Source organism: Eucyclogobius newberryi, unplaced genomic scaffold (assembly GCF_026437365.1).
Source record: "Eucyclogobius newberryi isolate DKJ021-1_F unplaced genomic scaffold, fEucNew1.0.hap1 SCAF_5, whole genome shotgun sequence".
In the NCBI taxonomy this organism is placed as follows: Eukaryota; Metazoa; Chordata; class Actinopteri; order Gobiiformes; family Gobiidae; genus Eucyclogobius; species Eucyclogobius newberryi.
Window position 1 is genome coordinate 5,580,712 of NW_027316167.1, and position 12,505 is coordinate 5,593,216.

General features: G+C 45.6%; 1 protein-coding gene across 4 annotated transcripts in view; it reads left to right on the forward strand.

The window, feature by feature from the left end:
* The window catches only part of arnt2 (aryl-hydrocarbon receptor nuclear translocator 2), a 63,054-nt gene that overhangs the window by 24,713 nt on the left and 25,836 nt on the right, over positions 1-12,505 (forward strand). For all 4 annotated transcript variants that reach the window (XM_072464765.1, XM_072464766.1, XM_072464767.1 and 1 more), the window contains 3 exons: positions 6,218-6,320; positions 10,785-10,850; positions 11,683-11,768. In XM_072464765.1, the coding sequence (XP_072320866.1) occupies positions 6,218-6,320; positions 10,785-10,850; positions 11,683-11,768 (255 nt within the window). The remainder of the gene's footprint in view (positions 1-6,217; positions 6,321-10,784; positions 10,851-11,682; positions 11,769-12,505) is intronic.

Here is a 12,505-nt window from a genome sequence, read left to right on the forward strand (position 1 = left end):
CCACAACTGTTAACTCCCTCACCACAACTGTTCACTCACCACAACTGTTCACTCACCACAACTGTTCACTCCCTCACTACAACTGTTCACTCACCACAACTGTTCACTCACCACAACTGTTCACTCCCTCACTACAACTGTTCACTCACCACAGCTGTTCACTCACCACAACTGTTCACTCCCTCACCACAACTGTTCACTCCCTCACCACAACTGTTAACTCCCTCACCACAACTGTTCACTCACCACAACTGTTCACTCCCTCACCACAACTGTTCACTCCCTCACCACAACTGTTAACTCCCTCACCACAACTGTTCACTCACCACAACTGTTCACTCACCACAACTGTTCACTCCCTCACCACAACTGTTCACTCCCTCACCACAACTGTTCACTCCCTCACCACAACTGTTAACTCCCTCACCACAACTGTTCACTCACCACAACTGTTCACTCACCACAACTGTTCACTCACCACAACTGTTCACTCCCTCACTACAACTGTTCACTCACCACAGCTGTTCACTCACCACAACTTTTCAGACCTCAAGTGTTCACTGTCACTTCTAAACAACTCCACAAACTCCAGAGGAAGAGGAAGTGCAGATTCTTCTTCTGCGTCGCTTAGAGCCTAGAGCGCCCTCTTGTGGTTGTCAGGGTGAAAATAACAAATAATATCATCAATAAAGTCCCTCTGGCGTATAAGTCACACCCCGGCCAAAAACTATGAAAAAAGGAGCGACTTATGGCCCGAAAAATCCGGTAATCATTGTACTGTAGTACTGATGCATAGTTATTGTGTAAAGCGTATCTATAATGCTCTTCACTGTCGTACGATTCTTCATTTCTGTCCTACAATTTTCAAGAATTACCAAATATATACTCTTCAATTTCCCAATCAATAAAGTAAGTGTCATTAGTGTACTTGTCAAACAGAACAGTCGATGTGTTGAGCCAATCACGGGACATTTCTGTAAACCCATTTCATTAGTGCACAATCAAATGTTGTAAACAGAACAGTTATAATAGTGATATAGAAGTGTCTGGTGAGGGCTGCTCTTGATCTGACTCTCGTTCTCCACTAGAGGGCAGTGTTGTGTCACAGATTCAGTCCTTCTCCACTAGAGGGCAGTGTTGTGTCACAGATTTCAAGTTCCATTCCACAATCTGATTCAAACCAAAACATAAATCCATTTTCACAGTTCAGTGCTGTTACTTTTACCATTTAAAAGTGCACTATGTTACTTTTACCATTTAAAGGTGCACTATGTCACTTTTACCATTTAAAAGTGCACTATGTTACTTTTACCATTTAAAGGTGCACTATGTCACTTTTACCATTTAAAGGTGCACTATGTTACTTTTACCATTTAAAGGTGCACTATGTTACTTTTACCATTTAAAGGTGCACTATGTTACTTTTACCATTTAAAGGTGCACTGTCACTTTTACCATTTAAAGGTGCACTATGTCACTTTTACCATTTAAAGGTGCACTATGTTACTTTTACCATTTAAAGGTGCACTATGTTACTTTTACCATTTAAAGGTGCACTATGTCACTTTTACCATTTAAAGGTGCACTATGTCACTTTTACCATTTAAAGGTGCACTATGTTACTTTTACCATTTAAAGGTGCACTATGTCACTTTTACCATTTAAAGGTGCACTATGTTACTTTTACCATTTAAAGGTGCACTGTCACTTTTACCATTTAAAGGTGCACTATGTCACTTTTACCATTTAAAGGTGCACTATGTTACTTTTACCATTTAAAGGTGCACTATGTCACTTTTACCATTTAAAGGTGCACTATGTCACTTTTACCATTTAAAGGTGCACTATGTCACTATTACCATTTAAAGGTGCACTATGTCACTTTTACCATTTAAAGGTGCACTATGTCACTATTACCATTTAAAGGTGCACTATGTCACTACTACCATTTAAAAGTGCACTATGTCACTATTACCATTTAAAGGTGCACTATGTCACTTTTACCATTTAAAGGTGCACTATGTCACTTTTACCATTTAAAGGTGCACTATGTCACTTTTACCATTTAAAGGTGCACTATGTCACTATTACCATTTAAAGGTGCACTATGTCACTACTACCATTTAAAAGTGCACTATGTCACTTTTACCATTTAAAGGTGCACTACGTCACTTTCCTAGCGGAGCTCCTGCTGGTCCCACAGACGTTTTGCTTCAGAATGTTGTGTACGTTGTGTCGTGTCTCGCGTTTGTTCGTTTAGATCGCGGCTGTTTTGTTATCGCTCGGTTCCGTACGTCGCCACGGTGACACTCGCCTCTCCACAGATCTGACCAGGCCACGTTACCTGCTTGTTTTATGTTTGCAGAAGATTGACAACATGACGCGCAACAACAATGTCATGAAAGAGATAGAACGTGATCGTGACAGTTATAAACACAGATGTATTTAAAGTCTCTTTAAATGTTGTAAATCTGCCGTAGGAATTTTGTTTTTTCTATTTTTAGGTTGTTCATATGTTCTGGAGATAAACTAGAGAAAAAAATGTATTTAAAATGTCGTTCTGTGGGAAAGTTCAGAGCGTCTTTAATGAAAAACAAGCCTGACATGATGATAAAGCGTTATCACTTTATGATTGTGTAGAACGTACTAAAGCGTGTTGTGATGTTGTGATGTTCCTGCTCGGCGCTGCTTGTTTTGTCTCTCGTTGCACGTCTCGGTGACGCCGTGTTGCTCGCGGTTACGAGGAATGCGTGGGGAGTAGAACTGTGCGCCTTTAGCCTGTGACACACTTCATGTTAACACAGTGAAAAAGCCTGTTTCACATCAGAAAAGTCTGATGTGCACATTCCACTGGAGGAAACACACACTATATACACACACACTAACACAATAACACACACACACAGACGTATACACGCACGCACGCACACACACAGACACATACACACAGAGAGACACACAATAAGACAATAACACACGCACAGACACACACACACACTCTCACACACGCATGTGTGTGTGTGTGTGTTTGTATATAGTGTGTGTGTGTGTGTCTGTGTCTGTGTGTGGTGTGTGCGTGCGTGCGTGTATACGTCTGTGTGTGTGTGTTATTGTGTTAGTGTGTGTGTATATAGTGTGTGTGTGTGTGTGTATATATATATAGTGTGTGTTTCCTCCAGTGGAATGTTTTGTCTTGTATTATTCTTTTGATATTTGAACCAGACAGTTGGAGGTGAAGCTTGTGTAGTCTAGAATGACAGTGTGTTGTGTGTCGGCCCCTGGAGCTCAGGGACATTTGGTGCTTTGTAGGGGCCATGACAACGAGCTCATCACAAGTATGTGGTGAGACAGGTAAAAGTAGCAGTACAAGTACTATAGTAGTGAGCCTCAGGGAGGAGTTCTGAAACCCCCCTGCCTTTGTCTGTTTGTTTACCTGCCATGGGCCCCCCCTGCCATGGGCCCTGCCATGCCCCCCCCTGTTATCAAATCAAATCAAATCAATTTATTTTTGTAAGGCCCAAAATCACAACAACAGTTGCCTCTGAGGGCCACAGGGAGAAATGAATCAACAATGTCTGTGGTGGCGATGGAGTCAGACAATGTCTGTGGTGGCGAGGGACGATGTCCCAGGGTCCTCTGTCCTTAGACTCTCCTTCTCGGCCAGGAAAAACTACAAAAAAACCTCTTTGGGAAAAAAGCGTAGAAACCTGGAGGAGTTCCAGTGAAGGAGAGATCCGACTCTCACAGACGGACAGACGGACACGAGGGAGACTGGAGCTGGACCCACTCTTCAGGCAGATGAGGGACCGTCTGAGGCGAGCTGGACCCACTCTTCAGGCAGATGAGGGACCGACTGAGGCGAACTGGAGCCACTCTTCAGGCAGATGAGGGACCGACTGAGGCGAACTGGAGCCACTCTTCAGGCAGATGAGGGACCGTCGGAGGCGAACTGGAGCCACTCTTCAGGCAGATGAGGGACCGTCCACACAGGGCCCCCCTACCATGGGCCGCCCCCCCGTTATGGGCCACCCCTGCCATGGGCCCTGCCATGCCCCCCCCCCTTTATGCCCCCCCCTGTTATGGGCCCCCCTGCCATGGGCCGCCCCCCCGTTATGGGCCACCCCTGCCATGGACACAACCAGCAACTCCTGCATGTTCTGTGCAGACGCGAGCAGAGACAGACATCAGGTGGTGGGCGGCCATCACCTTCCACCTGCACAGAGTCGTAACCCGGGGCAACGACGTGTTGTTTACTGTGCCACAGCACGAGGACCTCAAGTGTTTATGGGGCGCGAGTCGTGTCGGGGTTGAATATGAGCAAAACAGTCACAGTCATGTTGGAATTATTGATCAAATATATAAAATATGCAGGGTTGTTGTTGTTGTTGTGATCAGGGATTGTTTGTCTCAAAGTGGCGCACAGGACTTCTCTTTACGTGTTCGTTAGCTTCATAGCGTTGTCTAAGTTCATTAAAAATAAAAAGTACTTGAATTTGATTGTAAGATGGACATAATTATTACACTTGAGTTCTATTGTTTCAAACTGCCACATCTTTATTTAACTTTAGTGAATAAAAACCTTCATATTAAGAGCGTTTTGTCTCAGACCTTTACACCACAGTCACATTTCACATCATGTGGAGAACGTAGATGTTTGAGTCGTTTGAGCTGGACTTTACCAGATGAATTAACACTAAAAACTGATATTTAAATTGAAAACAGCAGAGAAAATTATAAAAATAAAATTGTGGTGAGAGGATTGTGAATGGTGATATTTTCTCTCTGTGGTGATGTGGCTGCTTTTCTGGGACCTCCGGGTGAATAAAGCATAAAAACAGTGTAAATGTGTTTCTGTCGCGCTCAAACCAAATGTTTGTGTTCCAAGGACAGAACCAATGACACAGTTATGATAAGAAGTCTTCAGACTGTTTGTGCATGTTTATTTGTACCATTAAAAGTCCATTTGAAGTACTGTAAAGTCGCTGGAATATCACGTAATAACTTTAAACTGAATAAGGAATCACACTATTAAAGGGCCAATGACTAGGATTTTCTAATTTTGACTTTATTTGGTGTATTTATACTTATTGTACATATAAATGATGGTTTTACACCAATCGAGCTGGTGTTGGTGGAGAAAACGCCGGAAAATCTGTAGAAAATGACAGGAAGTGACATCACACCAGGGACAGGAAGTGACATCACATCAGGGACGCTCATTCCAGTTTATGTAGAATTTACACAAAGAAACAACTTTTTTGACTCTTTAAACATGAATTCAACAAAATAAAGTCGCTCTCATATATTTGTATTTCACCCTGGAGAGACAAAGAGACCACGAGAATGGACTGTTTAGCAAGCTTTATTCGTGAGTTATTTGGCGCTCAGACCCCGGCGGAAGACGTTGCAATCATGGGCACTCCATGATCTATTTGTATTAGATGTCTCCCCCCGGAGCCTGGAGACTGGTGGTGGTAGAGGATGAGGGGAATGCAGAGGAGGTGCAGGGGAGGCGGTGGGTCGCAGTACGGTTTGAGCGGCCGAGCCATCTGTCTGAGGGGTTAAATGCGACCGCCTGGGCGCTGATTGGAGCGGGGAGGAGTCACTTGAGAGCGTTGATTGGGGATGAGGAGCAGGTGCGAGGGCCATGGTGCAGACGCCCCCTGACCTTTCACCCTACTTCTGTCCTTACACCCTACTTCTGTCCTCACACCCTACTTCTTTGGCCAGGAAAAACTGCATAACCTCTTTGGGATAAGCGCAGAAACCTGGGAGAGTCCATGGTGAAGTGAGGGATCTGACTCTCACAGACGGACAGGCCACGCCCGCTTGAGTGCGATGATGGCGCTGGGGAGAGGGGTCCTTCCATGGTGGCCTTGATGTAGATGGATGGAGTTAGGTCTTCCAGGCTGAATTTACGCAGGCTTCATTTGTCAAATAAAAAGTGTGAGTTTGCTGGGTAATTTCCTACCGGAAGTCCTCAATTACAAACAGGAAGTGAAATTATAAACCTAAAAAATTTGCTCTTCTATTATGATTGTTTCAATAATTTTGAGCAAAATTCCAACATAATCTTCAGTGCATTTTAGTTCAAAGAGTCGTCTGAGCTGTAGGGGGCGTTGTTGATGGCGCCTTCTATCATGTCATGGAAAGGTGAAAGGTCAGCTGTGGTCATGTGTGCTGGACTGACCCGCTGCACGTTCTGCTCTTTTCTCAGGCCGGATCCTGGACCTGAAGACCGGGACGGTGAAGAAGGAGGGTCAGCAGTCGTCCATGAGGATGTGCATGGGCTCGCGCCGCTCCTTCATCTGCCGCATGAGGTGAGCCCCGCCCTCACACAGCCCCGCCCTCACACACGGGGTCAACAGCACCAGCAGGCCGTCGTTAGGGGGTCCTACAGCCGCGCCCTCACACCAGCAGGCCGTTGTTAGGGGGTCCTACAGCCCCGCCCTCACACCAGCAGGCCGTTGTTAGGGGGTCCTACAGCCCCGCCCTCACACCAGCAGGCCGTTGTCAGGGGGTCCTACAGCCCCGCCTTCACACCAGCAGGCCGTTGTTAGGGGGTCCTACAGCCCCGCCCTCACACCAGCAGGCCGTTGTTAGGGGGTCCTACAGCCGCGCCCTCACCAGCAGGCCGTCGTTAGGGGGTCCTACAGCCCCGCCCTCACACCAGCAGGCCGTTGTTAGGGGGTCCTACAGCCCCGCCCTCACACCAGCAGGCCGTTGTTAGGGGGTCCTACAGCCCCGCCCTCACACCAGCAGGCCGTTGTTAGGGGGTCCTACAGCCGCGCCCTCACACCAGCAGGCCGTTGTTAGGGGGTCCTACAGCTGCGCCCTCACCAACAGGCCGTCAGGCTGCTCTTTCAGGATGAGTGTAATAAGTGTGCTTACATTTGAAAAGAGCATGAAATGTACCAAAAACGCAATGGAATCTGCTTTACTGAAATGATCATTTGTTCCGTCGGCGCGGCTGCTGACCGGCTGCTGACTGGCTGCTGGAAGGACATTTATCCAACAGCGAGCGATGGCAGCGCTCCCTGGAGCTGTGGTGATCTGTGAAAAACAGGAAACCTTGAAATTGAAAACACACTGTTAGTGCTGAGCTCGGCTAAAGAGTCCAGAACCCAGAACCAGACGGGATCCCTCCAGGGCGTGGCACCAGGCTGTGGCAACAGGGCGTGGCACCAGGGCATGGCACCAGGGCGTGGCACTAGGCTGTGGCTCCAGGCTGTGGCACCAGGCTGTGGCACCAGGGCGTGGCACCAGGGCGTGGCACCAGAACTGTTGTGCTGCAATGTTCAATGGCAGAGGCGTGAACAATTAACCTCCTCGCTAACGATTCAAACGACCTGCAGAGTGACATGGCTTTATTGTTTTTGTGTGAAACAGTTTAATTACTTTAGAAATTGGATTAATCACGTTTAATCGCGTCACACTGCGAATTCAAGACGATTATTTAAAATTATAATAAACCGATTTAATGCACATTTTCTACAAAATGATAAAGACATCAATTGTATAACTTCACATATCTTCACATATCTAATAGATTATTTAAAGTCTAGATAATCGTCGTTACATCTTTTAGGTAAATGTATCAAACCAAATAACATGTTTAGTGAGGTTAAAGGCCCTTTGACAGATACGAGTGGCAAACGTTGGCGTCTTTGTGTTCTGCAGTATTCTCCAACTTTACTGGAGGATGCTTGGTCAAAACAGACCTTGCGTTCATTCATTATTTCACTTTTATCTATTTATTTATTTATTTACATCCAATGCCGTTCCTATAGCTACAATCCTGTGTCTGGAATTCAAATCAGCCACATCCGTCCACTGCAAGAGGATAAATCTTAAGTTTCGGGCTATCAAGAGCAGGGAACACACTTTAAGGTCTATGAATCAAGACGAGGGGGCCTGTTCCTTATCACACACCCGGGGGCGCTATCCCCAAGGCGAACAGCAGGAGGCGCCCCCCTGTAAAACCACATAAAGAGTCTCCGAGTGTCGAGCTACAAAACAGAACGAACCTTCACCGGAGATTTATGAAGGCAATTTCCTGTATAATTTTACAGCGAGGTCCTGTACTTTTACTTTGATTTGTTGCGCGTGTTCCTGCTGTCGACGGGTGTGAGGAACAAGGTAAAAAAGGTTTATTAAGCCCACGATAGAGACGAGAGGCAGCGCTTACCTGGAAAAAGAACCCACTTCAGACGGAGGGTTTTGGGCAGGAAGTCCTCGTCCCAAACAGGAAGTCACTCGTCCCACACAGGAAGTCCTCGTCCCACACAGGAAGTTCTCGTCCCAAAATAGGAAGTCCTTGTTCCACACAGGAAGTCCTCGGCCCAAACAGGAAGTCCTCGTCCCACACAGGAAGTCCTCGTCCCACACAGGAAGTTCTCGTCCCAAAATAGGAAGTCCTTGTTCCACACAGGAAGTCCTCGGCCCAAACAGGAAGTCCTCGTTCCACACAGGAAGTCCTCTTTCCACACAGGAAGTCCTCTTTCCACACAGGAAGTCCTCGTTCCACAAAGGAAGTCCTTGTTCCACACAGGAAGTCCTCGTCCCACACAGGAAGTCCTCGTCCCACACAGGAAGTCCTTGTCCCAAAATAGGAAGTCCTTGTTCCACACATGACGTCCTCGTCCCAAACAGGAAGTCCTCGTCCCACACAGGAAGTCCTCGTTCCACACAGGAAGTCCTCGTTCCACAAAGGAAGTCCTTGTTCCACACAGGAAGTCCTCGTCCCAAACAGGAAGTCCTCGTCCCACACAGGAAGTCCTCATCCAACACAGGATGTCTTCGTCCAACACAGGAAGTCCTCGTTTCACACAGGAAGTCCTCGTCCCAAACAGGAAGTCCTCGTGCAACACAGGAAGTCCTCGTCTCACACAGGAAGTCCTCGTGCAACACAGGAAGTCCTCGTCTCACACAGGAAGTCCTCGTCTCACACAGGAAGTCCTCGTCTCACACAGGAAGTCCTCGTCCCAAACAGGATGTCCTCGTTCAACACAGGAAGTCCTCGTCTCACACAGGAAGTCCTCGTCTCACACAGGAAGTCCTCGTCTCACACAGGAAGTCCTCGTCCCAAACAGGAAGTCCTCATCCCAAACAGGAAGTCCTCGTCCCACACAGGAATCGAACCCGGAACTTCTCACATAGAGGCACGAGTCTGGGTGTACAGCCGCATTGTGTGATAACGCTGCATTATTTAATCCAAATCCAAATTGACAAATAGAATTGTCACTTTGACATGTAAAAAAGCAGATTTAAAAACAATAATTTGCCACATTTTGAAACAAATAATTACAAAATGCGGGCAATAACTTACCAAAATCAGACTTATAAGCCGTGGCTCAGTGGTAGCGCCGGTGCACATGTATGTAGTATGTAGTAAAGTATGTAGTATGTAGTATAAAGCGCAGTATTGTCACGGTAATCGCATGGATATCGCACGGTACTAAAAAAAGACAAATGTAAATCAATGTTTTCTTGGAAATAATAAGGAATAAATACATTTACGCAACTACTATTATGCTATTACTGTTCACTTCAGCAAAGTAAAGGCCATTTTCTCTATTACATGCGGCTTTAGTGGAAAACAACAAACTGGTTTAAAGTCTTTAAGATAATTAACCTTTGTTTATGTATTCGAATACCAGTGTCAGCTTCCATTGCTTCAGCATCGTAACCACGGTGACGCAGGTGTAGGTTTACGCCGCCGTGTAGCGAGCGGGACCCGGGCGAGGGGGGGGCGCCGTCACCCAGTCGTCCATATCTGGCCGCAGAGCCCGTGAGTTCAGCCGTTTGGAATGTACGCTCTGATCGTACGCGTCCTATTTTCGGGCTTTGCATAATTCAAACCGCGTGGCCGTCTGCCGGCGTGGCACGGCGGCGAGCTCGGGTCCCGGAGGACGCCTTATTGGAAACATGCAGCTTATGTAAGGCATGTGCACGGGCGAAACAGGCCGCGCAAAGCAATCAACCTGCTCTCCATCTGACCTCCTGCCGCCCGTCACATTCCATACGTTTTTGCACATAATAATAAAGGTGACTTCACGAGACTGATGAGGTAAAGATGTGACCGTGTCTGGACCCGTGTGTCCATCGTCTGTTTTCAAGTATGTTCAGGGTCAGTGGCAGAGACAAGAGCGTCTGATCGTGATGCTCTGGGTTTAAGACGCACGGGGAAAGGCCCATCTTAATAATGATCTTGATAATGCTCGAATGAAGTATTTACCTTGATTTTCAGTCTTAAAATAAGATTTGCCACAAGAACAACAATGTATTTTTGCTCTTTATATGTTAAAAAGTGTGATTGTTTTTTTATTTTTATTACAAGACATTCTATGCATGTTCCATTATTCATCCAGTGTTGTGATAAGAGGATGAGTCTGTGGTGCACTGATGGAGGCGCAGCTGCAGTGCACTGCCCAAAGGCACAAACACAGGCTGATTACAGCAGAGTTCAGATTAAACATCTCAGCCATTGCAGCATTTATTGTAACATTTCCAGCTTGTTTCTATGGAGATGGGGATTCTATTTGTCTGGAATGTTCCACACTGCTGCATGTCTTGCATTTAATGACAAGTTTTTATTGCTCAAAATGACCTTAAAACACACATATTTAAAGTGCCCATGACAGGTTTTTACAATTTTCTCATTTTTACTTTATTTGGTGTATTTGGTGGTCAGATGTTCCACCAGGAGAGTCGTCTTTAAAAGTAACCATATTTGTTTATTATTGTTTATTTTCTGCTTAAACTGTTTGTGTGTTTGTGTTTAGGTGTGGAAGTGCGCCTCTGGACCACATCTCTCTGAACCGCCTCTCCAACATGAGGAAACGATACAGGTACTTCCACGCTACTTCCTCTGTACTTCCACTGAACTTCCTCTGTACTTTCTTTGTACTTCCACTCTACCTCCACTGTACTTCTACTTCCACACTACTTCCACTCTACTTCCGCTGTACTTCCGCTGTACTTCCACTCTACTTCCACTCTACGTCTACTGTACTTCTACTTCCACTGTACTTCCTTTGTACTTCCAATCTACTTCCACTGCACTTCCACTCTACTTCCGCTGTACTTCCGCTGTACTTCCACTCTACTTCCGCTCTACTTCTGCTGTACTTCCGCTGTACTTCCACTCTACTTCCACTCTACTTCCACTGTACTTCCAGTCTACTTCCACTCTACTTCCTCTGTACTTCCACTGTCTGCAAGCTGAACATATCTGCAGTAGTACTTGCAATAGAAATATATTCTTACACATCCTCCATAATGTTTTACTGCTGAAAAGTGAGTACATCGACCTGATATTTCAAAAGTAATAACTACATACAGTAATCTAAGTACAAATACTCATTATTTTTGGGTAGCTTATTTTGTAAACCTTTCGCTGCTATAATAAGCTAAAATTGCATAAAAAAGTACTGTAACTAGTACTATGTTTGCATATGTCATACTTTTATGGCAGCAGTGCTTGAACTTGTACTTCAGTTCATTTTTAATCATTGCATTTCGAGTGTTTTCAGTTCCTCTGAACAATAGAAATCAGCTTTATCACGCCGCAATCTTCCAGTCGCGCCTCACAGCCAACGACAACACGCCGCACGCCAAGACGATGCTACGCTAGGCTACGCTACGCCAAACTGTGACTGACGCTGTGTTTGTGTGGGACAGGAACGGACTGGGGCCATCCAAAGAGGGAGAGGCGCAGTACTCTGTGGTCCACTGCACGGGATACATCAAAGCTTGGCCCCCAGCAGGTAACACGGGCCCCCGAGCCTGCAGCGGGAGCAGGGGCTCTACGACCGCTCCATCACGTGGGCTGTAACTGGACTGGGACTTGTTTTATTGGACTTGTACTTGTGAAAAAAGTGGGAGTGACTTGAATTTGTGAAAAAAGTGGGAGTGACTTGTACCTAGGGATGCAGACCTAAACCCACGTTCAGGTTCAAGTCCGGATTCGAATCCAGAGGTTTAGGTTCAGGTCCGGACCTAATGAGTCCAGCTGAACTCATGCCATATTTGCATAATGTTATAACAGCATAACACAAGCGACTTGGCTAAATTAAGTTGAAGACACATGAACAAGGACGACTATCAAATACAAGGCTTAACTGCAGTGAAATAAACTCAATTTATCTGGTTTATTCACTGTTTATTAACATAAGTTACAACTTACAAATCACAAGCTACGAGCTGCTAGCACACATTCATGTGTTTTACTAGAGGAACAACTTCCGAACATGAGCATGTTGAGTATTGGTATTGGAGCAGCTGTTTCAGCTGATACTATGTTTGTCAAGTGTGTTACTGGTTTGACTGGGCTGTTCCCCACACCTGAAGTTTAATGCTTTAGATACATTTCCACTCTTTAATTTTGCAGATCCATTGGCATCAAAGTCATGTAAAAACCTTCAAAAACTAGCATAAAAGTCAACTAGAACCACTATAAATCAATCAACTTAGCAGTATCAAAAATAGAATATGAAAATATTTT